At 39.8% G+C, this 26,345-nt stretch overlaps 1 protein-coding gene across 3 annotated transcripts in view; it reads right to left on the bottom strand.

Annotated features, from left to right (window-relative positions):
* C5H5orf15 (chromosome 5 C5orf15 homolog) overlaps window positions 1-26,345 on the bottom strand; it is a 103,608-nt gene that overhangs the window by 63,959 nt on the left and 13,304 nt on the right. The window contains exon 3 of one of the 3 annotated variants that reach the window (XM_045794706.2): window positions 24,715-26,204. The exons of the other annotated variants lie outside the window; for them this stretch is intronic. Coding sequence (XP_045650662.1) covers window positions 26,073-26,204 — 132 coding nt within the window. The 3' untranslated portion in view covers window positions 24,715-26,072. Of the gene's footprint in view, window positions 1-24,714; window positions 26,205-26,345 lie in introns of those variants that run through there. 3 annotated transcript variants of the gene reach the window in all.

Below are 26,345 nucleotides of genomic sequence, written 5' to 3'. Positions count from 1 at the left end.
ATAGGCAGCAACCTCTACGACATCAGCCAAAGCAACCTTTTTCATGACACATCCCCAAAGGCAAGAGAAACAAAAGATAAAATGAATTTATGGGACTTCATCAAGATTAAAAGTTTCTGCACAGCCAAGGAAACAGTCAGAAAAACTAAGAGGCAGCCCACGGAATGGGAGAATATATTTGCAAATGACACTACAGATAAAGGACTGGTATCCAAGATCTACAAAGAACTTCTCAAACTCAATACACGAGAAACAAATAAACAAATCAAAAAATGGGCAGAAGATATGAACAGACACTTTTCCAATGAAGACATACAAATGGCTAACAGACACATGAAAAAATGTTCAAAATCATTAGCCATCAAGGAAATTCAAATCAAAACCACACTGAGATACCACCTTACGCCAGTTAGAATGGCAAAAATAGACAAGGCAAGAAACAACAATTGTTGGAGAGGATGTGGAGAAAGGGGATCCCTCCTACATTGTTGGTGGGAGTGCAAGTTGGTACAGCCACTCTGGAAAACCGTGTGGAGGTCCCTTAAAAAGTTAAAAATTGAGCTACGCTATGATCCAGCCATTGCACTACTGGGTGTTTACCCCAAAGATACAGACGTAGTGAAGAGAAGGGCCATATGCACCCCAATGTTCATAGCAGCAATGTCCACAATAGCTAAATCATGGAAGGAGCCGAGATGCCCTGCAACAGATGACTGGATTAAGAAGTTGTGGTCCATATATACAATGGAATATTACTCAGCAATCAGAAAGAATGAGTTCTCAACATTTGCTACAACATGGACGGCACTGGAGGAGATAATGCTTAGTGAAATAAGTCAAGCAGAGAAAGACAACTATCATATGATTTCTCTCATCTATGGAACATAAGAACTAGAATGATCAGTAGGGGAAGAAAGGGATAAAGAAAGGGGGGGTAATCAGAAGGGGGAATGAAACATGAGAGACTATGGACTATGAGAAACAAACTGAGGGCTACAGAGGGGAGGGGGGTGGGGGAATGGGATAGACCGGTGATGGGTAGTAAGGAGGGCACATATTGCATGGTGCACTGGGTGTTATACACAACTAATGAATCATCGAGCCTTACATCGAAAACCGGGGATGTACTGTATGGTGACTAACATAATATAATAAAAAATCATTATTAAAAAAAAAAAAAGAATGCTTTGGATACATTTGGCCAATCCTGGCTCACATCTCATATATTTTCCCTATTCATTCATTCATTCATTCATTCATTCATTCATGGGACGGAGGGGGGAAGTGTGACTCTTTGGGGAGGTTAGTTGTTGCTTTTTACTTGAGTCAAAAGAAATTGTGAATTCCCCTTTCTCCATCTTCCCCTTGCCTCCTGGTACATTCCTAGAGAATCCCAAGCACCTTTTCTAAGCCTGGATTCCATTTCCCAGGTCAAGTTTCTGCCAGCCTTTAATGAGGGTGACTCAGTTTCCTCTGCTTCTGAGGGCAGGCTCCAGCCTTCCGATTCAACAATCCCATTCCAACCACAAAACACAGCCTACCACACAGTCCACATGTTTCTACTGGGAGCACCTCTTCTAAGGTATCTTGTTTTATTTTTAAATCAATAAATTTCCATCGCAATTAATTCTGACCATCAGGTCATAGATATTCCTCAGCCCCCAAAAAACAAACTGTTTCCTCAGAAATCTATGACTGCCCATGGAAGGGCACTGTATAGGTGAGCATCGTCGTCATGCCAGCAACAGTGGATAAAGGTAGAAAGGGCTGGGGAACCTGGGGGGAGGGGCAGAGAGAGAGGATGGGGAAACTGGGACAAGGAATGGTCAAGGGCACTGTGGAAGCACATGGTCTGGAACTGGAGGCTTCATCTACCAGTGTGGCCACGAGAACCCCAAAATGATACCCAGTAGGCAAGACAGCCCTGCCTGCCTTCCTTTATTCTATGACTCCAGGTCCCCAAGCCAGAGGGCTCACAAGAACGTGACTAAGAAAAAAGTCAGAGATACATTTGTAAACCTAGAAATAGGTTTTACCTAACAAAAAGAAAGCCCAGAAATCACCTTTGGAAACCCTGGAAGTCTCTGGAGTTTTGGGACCATTAGGTCCCGCAGAGACCTCCCTTCAACTGAATTTTCCAAGAAAACACCAAGACTTTACCTGAGGGTGGTGGGTTCACTTATCCAAAGAACATACAGATCTGCAAATGTTCACCCTGGCCAGCAGTGTCCCTACTTAAGAGGGAGGTTCATGGTAACGAAAATAGAAATTTCCTTTTTCTGCCTACCAGAAACTCACCCACAAACTGAAGGTGCCAGGAGGCAAGAAGCAAGGGCCCAGTCCCAGGAGTAACCCAGGGAAGGAGTGCAAAGGTCCACACCTAATCCTACAACGCAGGGTGAGCCACCTCAGGTTTGGACATCTACTTCTTGGAAAAAGAGAGAATCCTCAGTGTTCCAGAAAGGCCAGATCCTATTCATTGTTCAGCCATGGAAACACACCCCAGGTATAGGATCTTGAGAGGGCCTATTCTAAGAGTGTACGTGTAGGTTAGATAAGGTCAGAGGTCCCCCTCAAAACAGCACTTCAGCCTCCAAAATGAAATCTCTGGGTCCCTTTCCAGAAAATAAATTCAGCTTGTATGTTCTTTTATTCAAATAGAAATATGGAAAAGATTACCTCAGTGCAATTTTTTCCCTCAATTTTCCTTGGAACCAAGATCTGACCCCGGAAGGCAACTCTGGCATCTTGTCCCTGATGAACCTCCCGCTCATCCTGTATAGACAGAACCCAGTGCAGGGCCTGGCTCAGTAAAGGCAATCATTAAATGCCTCTTCAGTGAATGAGTTGCCTGTGGGTTCCTGGCGCTGGCTGAGGTGCCAAGTTTCATGTTCCTTTGTAGATGGAGCATGTCTCAGAGTAACTTCTCTGTTTTGGTGTTTGACTTGGCTGTGCCTCCTTTTTAATGGGCTGAAAGACATCCCTTGTGTGTCCTCCTCTGCTGGAATATACTTTACTACATGGCTTTCTGCCTGCAGGCTCAAGGCCAGGAGTCTGGTCCATGTATCACAGCAGCAAAGAAGCCAAAGAGACCTTTGAAAGTGTTATGGTCCCATCCACCTTCAACCAAGCTATAGGACAACCTTAACTTTCTTGCTACAAAAGGGCAATATAGGCAGGACTGCATTTTTAATGAGAAATGAACACAGTATTTGTCAGCAACGGTAGAGTGAATGACTTCCCGGATCCAAGAGAATCTTGCCATCAGGGCTCATGTAGTATAAGTCCCTTCATTTGGAGTATGCTAAGGATATTGGGAGTGTAAGACATCATATCTGTGTACTTGAAGAGCCTAACAAGTGATTGCCCTATTGTTCATAGAGACCTGACAAAGGCAAGGGGTCAGAGAAAGTAATTGGTTCTGCCTGTCACCTGTCTCAACTGCTTTGACAACACATAATCCACTTCATCAAGAAAGAGGAAAACTTCTGCCTGTAACTATGATAGAGTAGCTAATAGCACTCTAGCCCTCTCACCATAAACAACTATAAAACTGGAATATATATATGACAATTATTCAGGCAGGGACAGCAAGCAGTGTAAGACTGATCCCTGAGAGAAGGAAAACTCATAAGGTCAGCTGCACAATCACTCAGCCACCCATCTCTCTGATTGAGGACAATTTCCCAATTGTGTTTCATAGAGCTATAGTCCAAAGAGAGCATGGCAGTACCAGTAAGATGAGGAGGCAGGGGTCACAGTTTAGAGCAGCTAATGCAGCTATAATCTGAGAGTTAGGGCTTTGGAGAGAAGAGAGCTATGCAAATATGGAGCCCAATAGATCAATGGAGGGGTCCCTTGCAAATCTGTAGCTGACAGCTAGGTTATACATGTATAGGAAGAGACTACCTGAGTCTTGCCAGATAGTAGCTGCTACTGAGTTGAGAGCAAAAGTGTTAAAGGAAATTGGCGTTATGGCCCTGCCAAAGTGAAAAAAATCTCACTAGCACATGTTAATATCACATTAACTCTCCTGGCACTCAGCTGAGACATCCAGAAATTCGTGAGCTAAAATAACTGAAATTCACCATAAGGATTCAACAGCAGATTTTGGCAGGCCGAAATAAAGTCAGCAAACTTGAAGATAGGACCACTGATATTACCAAGTCTAGAGAGCCGGGAAAAAGAAAGAAGAAACAAACAGCATCTAAGAGACCTGTGAAACACCGTCAAGCAGAGCAACATATGCATGTGGGAACCCCAGAAGGAGAAGAGAGAAAGAACAAAGCAGAAAGAATATTTGAAGAAATAAAAGCTAAAAACTTCTCCAATTTGATGAAAAACATGAATCTATAAATCCAAAAATCCAAAAAGCTCAAAAAACTCCCAAGTAAGATGAACTCAAAAATACCTACACTGAGTCACATTAGAATCAAACTGTTGAAAAACAAAGACAGAATCTTGAAAGTAGCAAGAGACAAGCAACACACCACATACAAGAGATCCTCAGTAAGATTAACAGCCAATTTCTCACCAGAGACCAGTGAAGCCAGAAACAATGAGGATGACATAAACTGCTGAAATTTAAAACCAATAATTCTAAATCCAACAAAATTGTCCTTCAAAAATAAGAGAAACCGGGGTGCCTGGGTGGCACAGCAGTCGAGCGTCTGCCTTCGGCTCAGGGCGTGATCCCGGCGTTACGGGATCGAGCCCCACATCAGGCTCCTCTGCTATGAGCCTGCTTCTTCCTCTCCCACACCCCCTGCTTGTGTTCCCTCTCTCGCTGGCTGTCTCTATCTCTGTCAAATAAATAAATAAAAAATCTTAAAAAAAAAAATAAGAGAAACCAAGACATTCCCAGATAAATGAAAGCTGTGAGAGTTCAGCACTATTAGAACTGCCCTAGAAGAATGTCACGGGGAGTCCTTCAGACTGAAATGACAGGACACTAGACAGTAACAAGGAACCATATGAAAAAATAAACGTGTCTGATAAGATAAATACATGGACAAATATAAAAGCTATTATATTTTTCATTTGTAAGTCTACTTGTTATTTCCTATAGGATTTAAAAGACAAATACATAAAAAATAATTATAAATCTATGCTACTGGGCACACAATGTATAAAGATGGTAGCTGCGATGACAACATAAAGGAGGGAGGACAGAGCTATATAAGAGCAGAGCTTTAAAACAGATCGGTACAAATTCAGGATGTTAAATATAATCCCCATGGTAATCACAAAGGAAATATCTATAGAATATACACAAAAGTAAATGAGAATACAATCAAAGCAGTTCACTACAAAAAAAATCAGTTAAACATCAAAGAAGGCAGTAATGGAAGAATGAGGAACAAAAAAAGTATAAGACATACAGAAAACAAATAGCAAAATCAGAGAAGTCTTTCCTTATCAGCAATTATTTTAAATGTAAGTGGATCAAACTTTCCAAGTGAAAAGTCAGAGATTGGTAGAATGGCTTCTTTAAAGTTTTATCCAGATACATGCTGTGTACACAAGAGATTCACTTTAGATCCAAAGACATAAATATGTTGAAAGTGAAAAGACAGAAAAAGATACTCCTTGCAAAATGTAACCAAAAGAGAACTGGGATGCCTAAAGTGATATCATCCAAAATACTTCAAGTTAAAAATTGTTGAAAGAAACTCTAAAGAAAGGTATTATACATTGAGAAAAGGGCCAATTCATCAAGAAAATATAACAGGTATAAACATATATAAACCAAACAACAGAGCCTCAAAATATATACAGCAAACAACAGAATGGAAAGGAGAACTAGACAATTCTACAATAAGAGACTTCAATTCACCACTTTCAGTAATGGACAGAGGGACACCTGGCTGGCTCAGACGGAAGAGTATGCGACCCTTGATCTTGGGGTCATGAGTTCAAGCCAAGCCCCACATTGGGCACAGAGATTACTTAAAGATAGACATATAGATAGATACATACACACATACATAAAAATAATAATAGACAGTCAGACAGAAGACCAATAAGGATTTAAACAACACTATAAACCAGCCAGGTGTAAAAGGCATATATAGAATGTTCTATCCAACAGTAGCACACACATTCTTCTCAAGTCTAAATGAGCATTCTCCAGAACAGACCAAATATTAGGCCATAAAACAAGTCTCAATCAATTTTTTAAACTGAATTTATACAAAGCATATTTTCCAACCACAATGGAATTAAGCTAGAAATAAATAATTCAGAAGATAAACTGAAAAATTCACAAATATGTGGAAATTTTGAAATATACACCAATGGGTCCAACAAGGAAGTACAAGAGAAATTAGAAAAGACATAAAGATGATTTTAAATGATAACACAATATAATACAACTTACAGAACACAGAGGAGGCAATGCCCAGAGAGAAATTTACAGCTGTAAATGCTTGCATTAAAATTATAATAATAATAAAGATCTCAACTTTATATCTTGAAGAACAAACAAAAAGAAGACGGGGAGGGAGAGGAGGAAGAAGAAGAAGAAAAGCAAACTAAACTCAAAGCTAACAGAAGAGGAGGCACCTTGCTAGGTCAGTCAGGAGAGCATCCAACTCTTGATCTTGAGTTAATGAGTTCAAGCCCCTCGTTGGGTGTAGAGATTACTTTTTAAAAAAATGAAAAAAAAAATTGGGGCACCTGGGTGGCACAGCAGTTAAGCATCTGCCTTCGGCTCAGGGCGTGATCCCGGCGTTATGGGATCGAGCCCCACATCAGGCTCCTCTGCTAGGAGCCTGCTGCTTCCTCTCCCACTCCCCCTGCTTGTGTTCCCTCTCTCGCTGGCTGTCTCTATCTCTGTCAAATAAATAAATAAAATCTTAAAAAAAAAGATGAAAAAAATAAAAAAGCTAGCAGAAAGAAGAAAATAAACATTAGAAAAGAAGTAAAGAACAGAAAAATAATAGAATCAATGAAACTAAAATTTCATTCTTTGAAAAGGTCACAAAACTGACAAACCTTTAACTATACTGACAAAGGAAAAAGAGAAGATACAAATAACTAAAATCAAAAATTAAAGTGAAGATACTACTACTGACATTTCAAAAATAAAAAGGATTAGAAGAGAACACTAAGAACAGTTGTAACGCCAACAAATTCAATAACCTAGATGAAATGGACAATTTCTAGGAACACACAAATCACTTAAATGATTCGAGATAAAACAGAAAATTTCTATAAATCTATAGCAGGTAAAGAGATTGAATCAGCCCGAGGAGGGGCAACAGAGAAGCAACAGTTTGCACAACAGGAAGGAGATTGGTTTATACTGATTTTGGAGCATGTTGGGGTACTTCTCTGGGAACAAGGAATTGGCAGTCACCATGATCCTCCCGCACCTTCCAGCAGCAACACAGAGCCACCTGCAGGAGGTGGCACTGCAGAGACACTTGCTACCTAACCTGCTAGCACTGTGCCCCGCCCATGAATTATCCTGAGGTTTGTTCTCTCCAAGACTACTGGCCTCAGCTCTGGGCTCAGTGCAATTTTTAACACTAAACTTGCCCCACCAAACCACTGCCTCTGTATGCTGCACCCCTGCAGCCACTGGGCTTCAGGGGAGCCAGACCAGGACTAGCAGCTTAGTGCACACTTTGATAAAACCACAAACACACCCTGCCCAGTCACCACCCACACAGATGCCAAGCGCCCTGACCACCATGCCCCCAGCACCTACCTGGCTGTGGAGGATCGGGCCTAGGACGAGTGGCTCAGTACAAATTTTGCTAACACTGCCGCCCCGCCCCCAAGCCCTTCTGTTGTCATGTCCCCTCAGAGCCAGCCATCCTGGGTCTCACTAACATCACATAGAGCAAGCACAGCCCACAATAGGCAAAGAGTCACTGCAGACATCTGTACTGAAAGGAAAAATGACTCAGACATAATAGCAAGATGCAAGCAACACACGTAAGACTTTTCTGAAGTTCCAGACTCTGGTGAACTGGCGGCACTGCACTGCAGGGCATGACACAACCTCTTCTTCATAAAGCCACTACTTTCAAGAGCAGAAGACCTACCTGACTTTCCTAACACAGAGAAACAAACGCAGAGAGGTAGCCAAATGAAGAGACAGAAAAATATGTCCCAAATGAAAGAATAGGACAAGAGAGCTAAGCAAAAGAGAAATAAGTAATATGCCTGATAAAGAATTTAAAATAATGATCATAAAGATATTCAGTGAACTTCAGAAAAGAGTGGAAGACATCAGTAAAACCTTGATAAAGAGATTAAAAAATTACATTTCAGAGGTGAAGAACTCAATAAATGAAATTAAAAATACAGTAGGTGGAATAAATAGTAGACTACAGGAAGCAGAGGAATGTATCAGTGACCTGAAGGATAGATTAATGGAAAGCATTGTCTTTGAAAGTTGTTTGCCTAAGCTAGACAACATGAGGTAGACTTCACAGAAATTGCCACAATAGCTCATGTATAGAAAATCTTCAGGGCACCTGTGTGGCTCAGTTGTTAAGCATCTGCCTTCAGCTCAGGTCATGATCTCAGGGTCCTGGAATCAAGCCCCTCATCAGGCTCCCTATTCAGTGGGAAGCCTGGTTCTCCCTCTGCTTCTGCCCCTGCTTATATTCCCTCTCTCACTGTCTCTTTCTCTGTCAAATAAATAAATAAAATCTTCAAAAAAAAAAAGAAAGAAAAAAGAAAGAAAGAGAGAGAGAGAGAAAGAGAGAGAAGAAAGAAAGAAAGAAAGAAAGAAAGAAAGAAAGAAAGAAAGAAAGAAAGAAAGAAAAAGAAAATCTTTTTGTACTTGCTATTCTATGAGGGTAATAACAGGGCATATGGGCATGGGCATATGATTATTTGAACAACTGGAAAATGGGATTGATTTCCCAACAATTGTTTAACTCAGCTATCACCTTAACCAATTCTGTGTGGCTGGGATGACAAAATTGCTCCTCAAAAGCCCCCACTCCATGGGGTTAACGATGGACTTGTGGAGATAATGAATGGCCCCACTTTCCCCATGATTGGATTAGATGATGCATTTGGGGATGCCCTTATCTCCTGAGACAAGTCTTCCACTTGCCAGTGATTTTTCATAACTAGGCTATTGTTAAGGCTGGACCTCAAACAGGGCTTCTTGATAGTTTCATTCCTTAGTCGTATTTGTCCTGGAAACTATCTCTACTGATGTAAAATTGCAAATAGAGGCTTTAGCCAAGCATACAACAACTACCTTTAACCAGGCCCAGCTCATAGTCACCCACAAATTCGAAAAGTGGCCCTCCAAAACCAAACGGCCCTTGATATCATGACTACAGTTCAAGGAGACCCAAAATTAGGTGACTGACTCCTAATGCAACCCAATGGCTATGTAGCTCTAACCTGTAGTCATGGCTTCCCCCAGGCTGGATAGGCCACTGTGCTCTGGGTTTTGCCCAGATACACAGATGCATTATTAAAACCATTACAAACCCAGCCAACCTTCCAAATTTAAGACAATGGTGGACACATTCTGTGTTTCATTGCTATGAACATCTAGCATCCATCTCTGCTCCTTCTTTGGGACTGGAGAATGTTGTGTGACACACGGAAACTCTTAATAAGTACACAGTGAAAGCCCTAAAACCCTCAAAATAGCATTTCTCTACTAAACACTAAAGTAACACAAATGCACCAGGCAGTTTTACAAAATGGAACATCGTTAGATGTTTTAACTTCCGCACGAGGTAGAACTTGTGCTATCATAAAAACAGAATGCTGTGTATATGTTCCAGATTACCACAAAAATATTTCTGGGTTTCTAACTGATATGAATACTCAAATTGGAACTTTAGAAGACCCCTCTCTTTCCTTTAATGATTGTTTAAACTACTGGATTAGAGGAGGATTTTTTCTCAACTATCAAAGGACTCTTACTTGGGCTCCATTTTCTTTTGTAATTCTAATCATGTTTTGCTGTTTTCTCCCATGTCTCTCCACCAGGTACCAAGACTCTCACCGCTGTAACTTCAAGCCAACAGACAATCCTTTACACTTGGGAAGATCTACACATGCAGTCTCCCTTGGATTCAACTGCCTCTGCCTTTCATAACTCCTGTGTACAAGCCACCAACTGACCAATGTTGACCCATAGGTAGGGACACCTCTACATTTCTATTCAGCAGGAATAATTTATAGAAGATGAGATCTTAAACCCTCAGGAACCTTAAAGATTTAAGGGTCAAAACTGTTCTGGAGGGAATGATGCGGGAAACAAAGGCAAAAGAAAAAAATTAAATTTCCTTACTGCCTACAGCCCATTGAAAAGTCCTTGAAACAGGCAGAGTGACATTCCTCTAGGGACTCAACTGCCTCAATGTTGACACTCTGCTAAGAGCAAAAGGCAATCTTAGCTTATCATTACCCCACCCGCCGCACCCCACCCCACCCCACCCCCAGGATCCTGGAAGTCTTTTTTAACACACAAAAATCCCTTTGGAAGCTTCCTTTATCTCTATCCTCCAAAATACATATTGGCAATCATCCCCCAAGCATACCGCCCACTGATATACATCTGAAGGGTCTCATGACTAAGGTGTTAGGAGACAGTAATACATGTCCTTTTCCTAACAATTACTAGCCCCTCAAGGTGCTGGAAACCTTGCCTCCAAAATTCCTTAGAGACTTACACTACCCCTAACCCCCTCTCAGCTAGAAAGTATATCAGTCACCTGCCACAACCCCAGTGCAGCTCTTTTTGCCCATAAGTCCTGTCCCTGTGCTTTAGTAAAACCACATTTTTGCACCAAAGATGTCTCAAGAATTCTTTCTTGGCTGTCAGCTCTGAACCCCAACATTTCCTATATCAAGAGAACTCAAGTAAACAAAATCACCAATGAAAGAGGAGAATTAACAACAAACACCACAGAAATACAAACAATAGTAAGAGAATATTATGAAAAACTATATTCCAACGAATTAGACAACATAGAAGAAATAGATAAATTTCTAGAAACATACAAACTACTAAAACTGAAGTAGGAATAAATAGAAAGTTTGAACAGACTGATCACCAGCAAGGAGATTTAATTAGTAATCCAAAAGCTCCCAGGACCAGAACTCACAGGTGAGTTCTACCAAATGTTTAAAGAAGAGTTAATGCCTATTCTACTCAAATTATTCCAAAAAACAGAAGAAGAAGAAAAACCTCCAAATTCATTCTATGAGGTATCACCCTGATACCAAAACCAGTTAAAAGACACCACGGAAAAGAACTACAGGCCAATATCTCTGATGAACACAGATGCAAAAATCCTTAACAAAATACTGGCAAACAGAATCCAACAATACATCTTAAAAAATCATTTCACCACAATCAAGTGGGATTTATTCCGGGGATGTAAGTGTGGTTCAATATTAGCAAATCAATCAACATGATATAGCACATCAATAAAAGAAAAGATAAAAAACCAAATGATCATGTCGGTGAAAGCAGAAAAAGCATTTGACAAAGTACAACATCCATTCATGATAAAACCCCTCAACAGTGTAGGTTTAGAGAAAACATACCTCAACAAAATAAAGGCCATATATGAAAAATCCACAGCCAACATCATCCTCAATGGAGAAAGACTGAGAGCTTTCCCCCTAAAGTGAGGAACAAGACAAGGATGTCTCACCACTTTCATTTGACATAGTACTGGAAGTCCTAGCCTCGGCACTCAGACAACAAAAAGAAATTAAAGACACTCGAATCAGTAAGGAAGAAGAAAAACTTTCACTATTTGCAGATGACATGATACTATATATAGAAAACCCTAAAGACTCCACCAAAATAAATACTAAAACTGATAAATGAATTCAGGAAAGTCATAGGATAGAAAGCCAATGTGTGGAAATGTATTGCATTTCTATACATTAATAATGAAGCAGCAAAAAAAGAAATCAGGAAAAAAATACCATTTAAAACTACACCAAAAATAATAAGATACCTAGGAATAAAACTAACCAAAGAAGTGAAAGACATGAATTCTGAAAACTATAAAACACTAATGAAAAAAATTGAAGACAACACAAAGAAATGGAAAGAAATTCCATGTTCATGGGTTGGAAGAACAAATATTATGAAAATGTCAATACTACCCAAAGCAATCTACTCATTTGATGCAATCCCTATCAAAGTACCAAAAGCATTTTCACAGAACTGGAACAAAAATATCCTAATATTTATATGGAACAAAAGACCCCGAATACCGAAGCAATTTTGAAGAAGAAAAGCAAAGCTGGCAATATCACTATTCCAGACTTCAAGTTATATTACAAAGCGGTAGTGATTAAAACAGTACAGTACTGGCACAAAAACAGACACATGGATCAACAGAATAGAATAGAAAACCCAGAAATAAACTCACAATTATATGGTCAATTAATCTTCTAGAAATCAGGAAAGAATATCAAATGGGAAAAAGACTCTCACACAAATGGTGTTGGGAAAACTCAACAGCAACATGCAAAGGAATGAAACTGGACGATTTTCTTTCGCCATACACAAAAATAAATTCAAAATGCATTAAAGACCTAAATGTGAGACTTGAAACCATAAAAATCCTAGAAAAGAGCACAGGAAGTAATTTCCCTGACACCAGCTTGTAGCAATATTTTTCTAGATATGTCACCTGAGGCAAGGGAAACAAAAGCAAAAATAAAATATTCGGACTTCATCAAAATAAAAAAACTCCTGCACAGCAAAGGAAAAAAATCAGCAAAACTAAAAGGCAACCTATGGAATGGGAGAAGATATTTGCAAATGATATATCCAGTAAAGGGTTAGTATCCAAAATATATAAAGAATTTATAAAACTCAAAACCCAAAAAACAATTCAATTTTAAAATGGGCAGAAGACATAAACAGACATTTCTCCAAAGAAGACATCCAGATGGCCAAGAGACATGAAAAGATGCTCAACATCACTCATCGTCAGGGAAATGCAAATCAAAACTACAAAAGGGGATGCCTGGCTGGCTCAGTTGGTAGAGCATGCGACTCTTGATCTGCGTTCAAGCCCCATGTTGCAGGTGCAGTTTACTTTAAAAATAAATAAATAAAACAAAAGATAACACCAAAAGTTACTATTTAAACAAACAACAACAAAAAAAAAGTACACTGAGATATGACCTCACACCTGCCAGATAGGCTAAAATCAAAAACAGAAGAACAACAGGTGTTGGAGAGGATGTGGAGAAAAAAGAACATTTCACACTGTTGGTGGGAATGCAAACTGGTGCAGCCACACTGGAAAACAGTATGGAGCTTCCTCAAAAAGTTAAAAATAGAACTGCCCTATGATTCAGTCATCACACTACTGGGTATTTACCCAAAAAATACAAACACAATTATACAAAGGGCTACATGCACCCTGATGTTTATAGCAGCATTATTCACAGTACCAAATTATGCTAACAGCCTGTGTCCATCAATTGATGAATGGATAAAGATGTGCTACATATATACAATGGAATATTATTCAGTCTTAAAAAAGAATGAAATCTTGCCATTTGCATTGACATGGATAGAGCTAGAGAGTATAATATTAAGCAAAATTAGTCAGTCAAGGAAAGATAAATACCATATGATTGCAACAAACAACCAAAGGGAAAAAAAGAGAGAGAGAGACAAGACAAGACAAGAAACAGACTCCTAACTATAGAGAATAAACTGATGGTCACCAAAGGAAAGGTAGAGGGGGGAATGGGTGAAATAGGTGATAGGGATTAAGGAAGCACTTGTCATGATGAGCACTGGGTGATGTATGGAATTGTGGAATCATTATACTGTACAACTGAAACTAATGCAACACTGTGTATTAACTATACTGGAACTACAATGAAATAAAATACAAAAACACTAATTCAAAGGGCTATATGCACCCCAATGTTTACAGCAGCAATATTGACAACAGCCAAATTTTGGAAGTGCCCAAGTGTCCATCCAAGGATAAACAGATAAAGAAGATGTGGTATATATACACAATGGAATATTATTCAGCCATAAAAAATAATGAAATCTTGCCATTTCCAATGACATGGATGGAGCTGGAGAATATAATGCTAAGCGAAATAAGTCAATCAGAGAAAGACAATAGCATATGATTTCACTCATGTGTGGATTTTAAGAAAAAAAAAAAGCAAAGGAAAAAGAGACAGAGAGAGAGAAACCAAGAAATGGACTCTTACATATGGAGAACAAACAGATGGTTACCAGAGGGGAGGTGGGGGGTGGAATGGGTGAAATAGGTGATGGGGATTAAAGAGTGCATTTGTCAAGCATTGGTGATGTATGAAAGTGATGATTCACTATATTGTACACCTGAAACTAATAAAACACTGTATTTTAACTATACTGCAATGTAAAATGTTGCAGGATTTTCTCTCTCCATAGGTGCCCACAGTTCTTGGTCACACCACTTCGAAGAATGAAGAAGTAGATCAGACAGAGTGGTGGGCAGCAAAGCAATGTTTATGGAGCAATAGCAAAGTGATATTACAAAGCTCCCAAGGAGGGAGGGAACCCAAAGGGGTTGCCACCAGAGTTTCTAAGTCTAGGGGTTTTTATGGGCTTGTTGGCAGGCTGTTCAATCTGATTAACCCTCCCTACACCTGTCATCCAATCAGGTTTGTCATCTATCTATCATATGGGAAAGGGTGGAGGGCTCCTTCCAGGGCAGTATAAAATCCTCTTAAGGGTGGTTTCCTCTTGGTGGCAGCGGCGGGGGCGGGGGGGGTGGTCCTTGCCTGCCTGCCTTCCAATTATCCTTCATCATAAAATAAATTTTTTAAGGGTTTCCTGGATGACTCAGTTGGTTAAGCATCTGCTTTCTGCTCAGGTCATGATCTCAGGGTCCTGGGATTGAGCCACACATTTGGCTTCACACTCAGTGGGGATTCTGCTTCCTCCTCTCCCTCTGCCCTTCTCCCACCCCACACTTGTGCTCTCGCTTTCTCTCTCAAATAAATAAATATTTTTTTAAAAAGCAAAGCAAGAAAAGAAAAAACAGAAAAATTGAACCTTATCAAAATTAAAAACTTTTGTGCATCAAGGGACAGATAAAGAAAGTGAAAAGACAATCTACAGAATGGGAGAAAATATTTGCAAATCATATATCTGATAAGGAATTACGATCCAAAATATATAAAGAATTCCTAAAACTCAACAACAAAAAGACAAAGAAACTTATCAAAAAATGGACAAAGAATTTGAATAGACACTTCTTTGGAAATACACAAATGGCCAATAAGCACATGAAAAGATACTCAACATTCTTAGTCATTATGGAAATGCAAATGGCAACCACAATAAGATACCACTTCATACCTACTAGAATATAAACAAATGAATAAATAAGTGAAAATAACAAGTGTTCACAAAGAAGTGGAGTTGGAACCCTCATCCACTGGTAGTGGAAATGTACAAATGGACAGCTGCTGTGGTAGTCTGGCAGTTCCTCAAAAAGCTAAATCGAACATTACCACATGACACAGCAATTTCACTCCTAGGTATATACCCGAAAGAACTGAAAGCAAGGACTCAAATAGATATTTGTATGCCAATGTTAATTGCAGCAATATTCAAAATAGCTGTAAGGTGGAATCCAGCTAAGTGTCCACCAGCAAATGAGTGGATAAACAAAATGTGGTATATACATACAACGGAATATTACTCATCCATAAAAAGGAATGAAGTTCTGATACATGCTACAACAGGAATATATTAATGCTAAGTGAAATAAGCCAGACACAAAAGAACAAATACTGCATGATTCCGTTTCTGTGAAATATCTAGAGTAAGCAAATTCATGGAGACATAAAGTAGATTAGAGGTTACCAGGGGTGGGGGAGGAGGTGGGGGGAGGGGAAGGGCGGTTATTGCTTAATGATTGCAGAGTTTCTGTTGGGATGATGAAAAAGTTTTGGAAACAATTAGTGGTGATGGTTGCACAACAGTGCCAATGAAATTAATGCCATTGAATTGTATACTTAAAATGGTTAAAATGATAAATTTTATATTTTACCATAATAAAAAAGTTTTTTAAAAAAACCAACAGAATTAAAAAAACAGCAAAAAGCAAATAATCCCATTATAACATGTGCAAAAGGCATTAAAAGGCATTTCACTGAAAAGGATATACAAATGACAAGTACATGAAAAGATGTTCACCATCATTATCTATTAAGGAAACTCTAACTAAAACCATAATAAGATATCACACCTATCAAAATGGCTAAAGTAAAAAACAGTAACAATACCAAATGTTGGTGAGGATGCAGAGAAACTGGGTCACTCATGTTGCTGGTAGGAATGTAAAATAGGACAGTCACTCTGGAACACATTTTAGGACTTTCTTAAGAAACTAAATATGCAAGTACCCTATAATGCAGCAATTGCAGTCCTAGGCATTTATTCCACAGAAATGAAAACTTATATTCACACAAAAATCTGCACACAAATGTTTATAGAGCAGCTTTACTCATAACAGTCAAAGACCAGAAACAACCCAAACATCCTGGAACAGGTGGATGGTTAAAGGGTGTGTGGTACATCCATTCCATGGAAAACCACTCAGCAATAAAAAGCAAAGAACTACTGATGCTTGAAAGAACCTGGGTGACAAAAACAAAAAACCCAGTCAAGAAATGGACAGAAGACATGAACAGACATTTCTTCAAAGAAAACATCCAATGGCTGACACATAAAAAAATGCTCCACATCACTCAGCATCAGGGAAATACAAATCAAAACCACATTGAGATCCCACCTCACACTAGTCAGAATGGCTAAAATTAACAAGGCAGGAAACAACAGATGTTGGTGAGGATGCAGGAAAGGGGAACCCTCTTAACACTGTTGGTGGGAATGTAAACTGGTACAGCTACTCTGGAGAACAGTGTGGAGGTTCCTCAGAAAGTTAAAAATAGAGCTACCCTACGACCTGGCAGTTGCACTGCAGGTATTTATCCAAAGGATACAAATATAGTGATTGGAAGGAACACATGCACCCCCATGTTTATAGCAGCAATGTCCACAGTAGCCAAACTATATATATATATAGTGGAATATTACTCATCCATCAAAAAGAAGGAAATCTTGCCATTTGCAACAACATGGATGGAAGTAGATGGTATTATGCTAAGTGAAATAAGTCAGAGAAAGACAATTATCATATGATCTCACTGATATGTGGAATTTAAGAAACAAAACAGATGAACATAGGGAAAGGGAAGGAAAAATGAAACAAGATAAAAACAGACAGGGAGGCAAACCATAAGACCCACTGAACTCTATGAAACAAACTGAGGGTTACTGGAGGGAGGGTGGGGGGGGATGGGGTAGCTGGGTGATGGGCATTAAGGAGGGCATGTGATGTAACGAGCACTAGGTGTTATATGCAACTGATGACTCACTAAATTCTATGAAAGAAAAAAGAAAGAAAGAAAGAAAGAAAGAAAGAAAGAAAGAAAGAAAGAAAGAAAGAAAGAAAGAACAAAGGAAAGACCTAAGTAAATCTCCAGAGGATGATACTGAGTGAAAAAACCAATCCCAAAAGGTTACATACTATGTTATTCCATTTATACAACATTCTTGAAAGGATAAAATAATAGAAATGGAGAACAGATCAGTGGTTGCTAGGGATTAAGGAGATTCTCTGAGTGCGAGAGAAATGGGCATGCCTACAAAAGGGCAACAAGCAGAGTCCTTGCGGTGATAGAAATGCTCTGTGTTTTGACACCATCGAGGTCATATCCTGGTTGTGATATTGTACTACAGCTTTGCAAATTGTTATTGAGGGAAATTGGGTAAAGGATACACAGGATCTCTATATTATTTCTTACAATTGCATATTAATCTATAATTATCTCAAAATTTAAAGTTTAACATATATATTTACACTATATATTTAATATATTAATTATTAAATATAATTAAGTCATTAAAATACATCATCAATATATTTAATATCTGTATAATATATATTAAATCCAGAGAGAGATTTATGTGTATATATCTAGAAATAATCGACAGGAGGCTGAATAAACAAATTGTGATCTATTCACTCAATAAATACTACTCAGCTATAAAAAGTAACAAACTTCCTGGGCACCTGGGTGGCTCAGTCAGCTAAGCATCTGACTCTCAGTTCCAGTTCGGGTCATGGATCTCAGGGTCATGAGATTGAGCCCTGAGTTGGGCATCACACTGGGCATGGAGCCTGCTTAAGATTCCCTCTCTCCCTCTCCCTCTGCCCTTCCCCCTGCTTGCTCTCTCTCTCTCTCAAAAAAAAAGTAATGAACTGCTGATAATCCAATAACTTCGGTGAATCTAAAAACAAAAAAACGAAAACATTATGTTTACCAAAAGAAGTCAGACACAAGAGAATGCATACTTTTCATTCCATCTATATGTAATTCTAGAACAAGCAGAACTAATCGGCAGTGATAGAAATCAGAAAGTGGTTACCTCTGGCAGATGGGTAAAGAAGGGTCTGGAAAGAGGTACTAGGGAACTCTCTGGGGTGATGGAAATATTGTTTATGTTATCTGGGGTGGCAGTTACACATATATATACAACTGTCAAAACTGATTAAAGTGAACATTTAAAATCTGTGAATTTATGCATGTAAAGTATACAAATAAAAGAGCTATAATTTCCTCAAAAAAACTTTGAGAACTTCTGTTCATCAAAAGACACCCTTAATAGAGTGCCAAGACAAGCCAGACATAGAGTAAAAAAATGGATTTGAGTAACCAACTAAGGGCTCATATCCAGAATAGAGAACGCCCACAAAACAGTAAGAAAAAGACAGATAATCCAATAGAAAAATAAGCAAGAGAGTTGAATAAGTCCTTCACAAAACAGAACATTCCAATAAACAAGGGGAAAAAATGATTAATAAGACTAATCATCAGGGGCACCTGGGTGACTCAATCGGTTAAGCATCTGCCTTTGCCTCAGGTCACAACCTTGGGGTACTAAGATTGGGCCCCACATTGGGTTCCCTGCTCAGTGGGGAGTTGGCTTCTCCCTCTCCCTCTGCCCCTCCCCCACTCATTTTCTCTCTCTCTCTCTCTCAAATAAATAAAAATCTTTAAAAAAAAAAAAGATGAATCATCAGAGAAATGCAGTCAAACCACAATGAGATGCCCCCACGGATCCACCAGAATAGTTAAAATTAAGGACACTAACAACACCAAGGGCTAGCAAGGATGTAGAGCAGCAGGAAGTCTCCCACACTGCTAGAAGGAACATAAATTGGTCCAAACACTTGAGAAAACTGGAATTAGCTGTTCAAGTTCAACGTCTGCATCTAGAAGTTGACTCCCAGGTGTATACCATCAGAAATGCAAACACTCCTACATTACGTAATGGAGGATATATATACGTATAAGAGTGTTGCTAACACTGTCATCCATACTAGTCTGCAACTGGAAATAACTCCAATATCCATCGAGAGTAGACCAGAAAACTATATTACGGTATACTCTTACAATAGAATACCATACAGCAATGAAAACAAATGAACTAGCGTGATGAATTTCGCCTTCATAATGTAGGATGAAAGAAATCACAAAAGAATATATACAATGCATACTATAGGATTCAATTTATATAAAAGTCCAAAACTGCCTAAATCACAGTGTGTAGGCATATGTACTTTGGGGATAAATCTAAAAAGAAAAGCAAGGTAGTAATTGCCACAAAGGTCAAAATAATAGCTCCTTATGGAGAGAAGAAGACAGTGACGAGAAAGGGGAGCTTAGGGGCTAGCAAAGTTCTATGTTTCTATCTGGGCAATTAGCAACGCAAGCATTTGGTTTGTAATGATTTATTAAGCTGTACATTTGCTTGATGTATTTTCCTATAGGGTATTATGTTATATTCAGAATAAAAGCAACTTTAAATGAAAAGAGAATACACCTAAATGGTTAGGGCCTAAGGGCCCAGAAACTTTGGGTACTTTTTCTTCTTTTCTGTAGCTGTCTCTTTTTCTCTAACAGCAAGCAATTAGCGATGAAGAACATGGTGTCTGGGGTCAGTCCTGACCTGAACTCAAATCCCAGCTCTCTCTTAACCAGTTCTATGACCTCAGGCAAGTGGCTTAACTCTGTAGGCTTCTGTTTCCTCATCTGTGAAACAGGAATAATAGTAACTACCTTATTGGGCTGGTGTGCACACACAAGCTCACTTACATGGGGAATCTAAAAAAGTCAAACCCATAGAGTACATTGGTGGTTACCAGGGGCTGGGGGTGGAGGGGGAGCTGTTGGCCAAAGGTACAAATTTCCACTTATAAGATGAATAAGTTCTGGGGATCTAATGTATAAAATGGTGACTATAGTTAATAATACTGTATTGTATACTTGCAAGTCCCTAAGAGAGTAAATCTTAAAAGTTCTCAACACACACACACACACACACACACACACACACACATGCACACGCACACACGATAAAACTACAGGAGGTGATGGAGGTGGTAACTAACCTGTTTATGGTAATCATTTTTTTTTTAAAGATTTTATTTATTTATTCAACAGAGACAGAGACAGCCAGCGAGAGAGGGAACACAAGCAGGGGGAGTGGGAGAGGAAGAAGCAGGCTCATAGCGGAGGAGCCTCATGTGGGGCTCGATCCCATAACGCCAGGATCACGCCCTGAGCCGAAGGCAGACGCTTAACTGCTGTGCCACCCAGGCGCCCCTATGGTAATAATTTTATAATATATACTTGCATCAAAAAAAAAAATTTTTTTTGTATGCTGAGGAGGACCTACAAGATACCAGAGGCCTTGCCATTGTCAAGTTAAGGTTGTTTTTCCCTCTAGCAAGGTATTAACATTAAGATAGTTGGGAGCTTCCTGGAAGAATGTCACACAGGCCCCACCCAGGAGAGGGGGTGCGGGGAGGTTGCCAGTGTCAGCTTACGCTTTATCTTCAGGAGCCTTCGGCTCCCTCATCATCAGGACTGTAGGCAGCCCCTGAGCAGCGCTTTTAGGCTCTCAATCCTTGGTGGTCCCAAGCCTTGAGCTGGCTCTTCTATAGTGACATGTTGGAAACTCCTCTCTCCACACAAAATCCTTCCTCCAGCATAAATCCATTTTCTTTTCCTGACAAACCTGAGGTACTCAACTGCCAATTTTACAAGGTAGGAGACTGATTTAAACCATAAAGAGCTCAGACCAAGGTCATTCCGGCTTGACCTCATCCCTCTCCTCTTTCCCCTCCATTTCTCCCCAGGTCTGCCTTCCTAGAAGGGCAGGTAGGTGCAACACGGGCCAGGACATCTTAGCTCCAGCAAAGCCCAGGGCATTCAAGTTAGCCCTCAAGACCCCAGGCCTTTTTTCACACCCAAAGGTAACAGGAAATATGTTTGGCCTCTCCCTAGAGGCTGCAAAATGGAGGACTCAGCTTTAAGGTCAGGCCCGGAATGTTAATTCAACCCAGACCTGTCTGATTCCAGGGCCTACCAAGGTTAGTAGTTCTAACCCACTGCAAGGCACTGTCTTCTTTAGAAGAGTCTCACATGGGGGTGCTGTCCAATCCACATGCCAAGGGGTGGCCTGGCAGAGAAGCACAAGGGACCTTATGAGAGGGGTGTGCGGGAAATAAAGGATTCCCAGAACATGCCATCATTACCCAGCAGAGAAATGAGGCCGTTTGGGGGCTGCAAGAAAAAGAAGCATTGGGTTTAAAGTGGGAGATATTAGGTGTCAGGTGGAGAAAATCTTCCAAAGGAGCCGGGGCAGAGGAGCCCGGGACTCCTGAGGAGGGAGCCGGCAAAGAGGCAGGGTTGAACTTAAAGCATAGAAGCTGCTGCTTACCACTCCAAAATCAGGCTCCTTGAGTCCCATCACCCAGACAGCAGGTCACTACCACCTGGTTCCTCAGATGGGAGTCAGAAATGACCCCAGGTCTATTTGCAGAATCTGTCCCAGCAATGTCCTCCTCAAAGTAAAAACATAGGTGAAAAGAATTGTGTTCACAGACTGACTTCAAACCTCAGGACAGCCTCCTTTCTCACTCCCTTGGAAGACAATAGGCCCTCTGAATACTTTCAACCTCTTGCACTTCTGCTAGACCCTGGCACCACTGGACCTAGAAGGGAGGCAAACTATTGCACCAGCAGACCAAGCTGAGAGAAGGCAAAGTCAGCCAGAGACAGAGAAAGAAGTGGACACTTTGGGCAGCTGCACCAGCAGTGGCCTCCTCGATCCCCTCTGCCTTCATGGACAGCAGCTGCTCTGATCACAACCTGGGATTTGGGGAGTAAGGGCTATTATCTCACACCATGTAGGAATGTGGCTGTTCAGATAAAGCTGACACACCACATCTTGGTTCTCCCCTACTGTGTGCAGTTCTGGGTCCTGAATGTCAGTAGTATTATTAGACCATATGCCAACTACGTGAGCCAGTGCCGAGCATCATTTTTCTTGATTTTCTTCTTACCTAATTTCACAAACACATCACTGAACAATTTCAAGGGGCCTAGCAGGAGCCAGGCAGGGCTGAATATGGGACAGAGATGAGTAAGAGCCAATCTTCCGTTCTCAAGCTTACATTCTAGGGAAAAAAAAGAGAGGGCCGCCCCCTGCACACATTCTAAAGAGACTGCACTCACCCTCATGAGATCACATCTAAAATCAAAACTCCAATCAAGACATTTGTGCCTGCACAAATTCAAAACGTCTGTTTCCATCTGCCTTAGCAGTTTCAAAACATTCCTTTTCAGGTAAGATACAGAATCGGAACCAAAAGGTAATCCAGTATGCCACTATTTCCACATTTGGTGCAGAGTGCCTCGTCTACCCAGAATGTGACACAGAGAAGGGAGCAGACAGCACACGTAAGCGGGCTACACTGGTGCTGTAGGACCCAAGTGTGGGTCTCCTTTGTGCCATCCGGTCCTAGGTATGCCTCCTCTGCCTCATGTAACCCAACACACTGATTCCAAAACAGAAATGTTCATCACATAGAAACAGAACCAAAAATTGGAAACCACCTAAACATTCAACAGGAAAACAGCTAAATAAACTATGTAGCTAGTAAATGTTTTTTAAAAATATTAATGATATGGAAAATATTCATGATTTGTTAGGTAAAAAGCAAGATCCAAAATTCTGAGATCAAACTGACTTAAAAATTATAATGTACACCTGTATATCTGAATTATATTCATATTTACAACCCAGAAGCACAGGTACCTCTGTTAAGACTTCGGCAGATTTCTTTTTTTAAGATTTATGGGGGTTTTGGGGGGCTTCTTTTAAAAGATTTGAGAGAGCGAGCACATGAGTGGGGGGGAGCAGAGGGAGACGCAGACTCCCCGCTGAGCAGGGAGCCAGATGTGGGGCTAGATCCCAGGACCCCGGGATCATGACCTGAGCCAAAGGCAGACACTTAACTGACTGAGCCACCTAGGTGCCCCAAGACCTGGGTGACTCAGTCAGTTAAGCGGCTGCCTTCAGCTCAGGTCAAAATCCTGGGGTCCTTGAATCGAGCCCCACATCAGGCTCCCTGCTCAGCAGGGAGTCTGCCTGAGATCCTCTCTCCCTCTCCCTCTGCCCCTCACCCCACTCGTTCTCTCTCTCTCAAGTAAATAAAATCTTTTTTTAAAAAATAAGATTTATCATGGAAGGAGCCGAGATACCCTTCAACAGATGACTGGATTAAGAAGATGTGGTCCATATACACAATGGAATATTACTCAGCTATCAAAAAGAACGATTTCTCAACATTTGCTGCAACATGGATGGCACTGGAGGAGATAATGCTAAGTGAAATAAGTCAAGCAGAGAAAGACAATTATCATATGATTTCTCTCATCTATGGAACATAAGAACTAGGAAGATTGGTAGGAGAAGAAAGGGATAAAGGAAGGGGGGGTAATCAGAAGGGGGAATGAAGCATGAGAGACTATGGACTATGAGAAACAAACTGAGGGCTTCAGAGGGGAGGGGGGTGGAGGAATGGGATAGGCTGGTGATGAGTAGTAAGGAGGGCACGTATTGCATGGTGCACTGGGTGTTATACACAACTAATGAATCATCGAACTTTACATCAAAAACCAGGGATGTACTGTATGGTGACTAACATAATATAATAAAAAATATTATTATAAAAAAAATAAGATTTATGTTTTTTAAGTAATCTCCACACCCAACATGGGGTTCAAATTCACAACCCCGAGATCAAGAATCAGATGCTCCACCAACTGAGCCAGTCAGGCACCCCACTGGCAGCATTTTTAATCAATGTATGATGTGATGCTCCAAAAGTCAAAGGTACTTGATTGCAGCACGGGGCGTGGAATGCAAAGACTGTGCCATCAGAAAAGCCCAAGAACCCTAGATCCACTAAGCGGGTAGGAGCTTCCTAATAGGGGAACCTTCAACAGGGAGACAACAGGGAGGCCAGAATGCTAGAAAGTATACACTGATTCAGCTGCTTACTTTTCTTTGCAATCCTACTTTGCCACAGTTTACAATAAACTTCAGTACCTAGCAGAAAACTAGACCTAAAGTAGGATTTAGAAATCTAAGAGGATTCATAGAGGCAGAGTACTACTGCTAAAAGGAACAAAAACAAGCTCGCCACTTTAGCTTCCTCCCAAACAAAGCATGACCCCTCTGTCACCACCCAAAGGAAGGACTGCATGCCATCATTAAAATGAAACACACTTATAAAATCATAGATTTGTATCTTTGCCATTTATTTTTAAAATCTTATTCAAAATATTAAATAATACAATTTCAGATATGAAAAATTACTGCAATAAAACAGTTCAGGTGTATTTCCACTGTGCTCCCCCTCCTATCAGGACAGTAAATTGTCCACCTGAAAGAAATGGTGGATTGCCCTACTTCTTCCATCTTTACACAAAGCACATGCCCACTGGCTCACCCGGACTTTCTGAATAGGTGTTTAACATATATTAAGGGTTATGTTTTCTAAAAAGTTGCAGTGACATTTATAAGTCAACCATGGTTCAAATCACATATTTACATACTGATCAACTCTTTATTATATAAAGACAGGCTAAAATGAAATACGTAAATAATTTCCAGTTGCTGTGAAAAACCAAACAGAAGAAAATAAAACAAGTACAGGGGGAGAAAAAGTCAGTGTACACATATATCCTTTATGTATATAAACAACTTCATTCAGGTATAATTTTAATTTGAAAGGCCTAGATACAGTATTATTTAAGTGATAATGGCCCCTACGATTTATTCAAACTTACTATAAAGTAATAAACAAAATGAACAAATCTGATATAATTTTAAACTCTGCTCCTTACTTGAAAGCTTGGAGGAACCTGTGCTACAATCAATTGCTAACTAAAAGCAATTGTATGTGTATTTAACATTTTGCCACAATTTCTACCTCTAAATTTAATTCAGTAATTCAAGCCAAAATATGGTATCTCTATAATATTTTATCTATGTCCACTGCAAACTGCAGAGTCTCTCTATTGCCAGAATTTCTAGAGACATTAATGTGTTGCCTAAAATTGTGGTCAGATTGAGCAATATCATTATCTTAAATTATGTTTAAATTATCCAAAAATAACCAAAGCCATTTTCCCAGAAGAAAAAATGTTACATATATGCCAAGCACTATTACACACATCCTTGTAGATTATAGTTTGGGAGCACAAAATGTGTGCTTAAAAAATAGTACTTGGATGGCAGAAAGAGAATCTGAGCCAGCAGTACCAGATATGTTAGGATTTAGTTAAAGGCTGGGATCTTTTAAAACTAGTATTACTAATACTTCCAGAAGAAGTACAATAAAGAAATCTAAAACAAAACAGATAATGCTTAGCTCCACATTCTGGACACCTGATTAAATTCACCTCTAAAAGTGTAGATAAAAAATTATATACTCCTTGTTTGTGACATTTCATTTCCAAAGCACCAAGGCAAAATAAAGAGAGACCCATCTCTCATTTAAGTACCAACTGCCTATGGCAAACATCTGCACAATATTATATAAAAAAGTCAAGCAAATAAAATTACATAATAAGCAAACTCAAATCACAGTGCTTTAAAAAATATAATCATTGGTAATCTTCAGAGAAGGCATTGCCTCATTAACATTCTGGTCTAGACGGTGATATTCCACTGTTTTGGAACAAAGACCATCACGCCATTTCCTGCTTTGAACCAGAAGGAAAATCTGGAAAAAAACAAAATAAATCAGATATGCAAAAAAGAAAGTAGAGCATATGCTAAAAGTATAACAAGTGCACTATCTCTCTCCTAGGTTGCCAAATTTAAAAAGTAAAAAAACAACAACAAGGGGGCTTTATTTTCCATC

This window comes from Ursus americanus, chromosome 5 (genome assembly GCF_024610735.1).
Source record: "Ursus americanus isolate L20-20 chromosome 5, mUrsAme1.1.p, whole genome shotgun sequence".
Lineage (NCBI taxonomy): Eukaryota > Metazoa > Chordata > Mammalia > Carnivora > Ursidae > Ursus > Ursus americanus.
The sequence above is the reverse complement of the archived record's forward strand: the minus strand, read 5'-3'. Positions and strand labels throughout refer to the sequence as shown.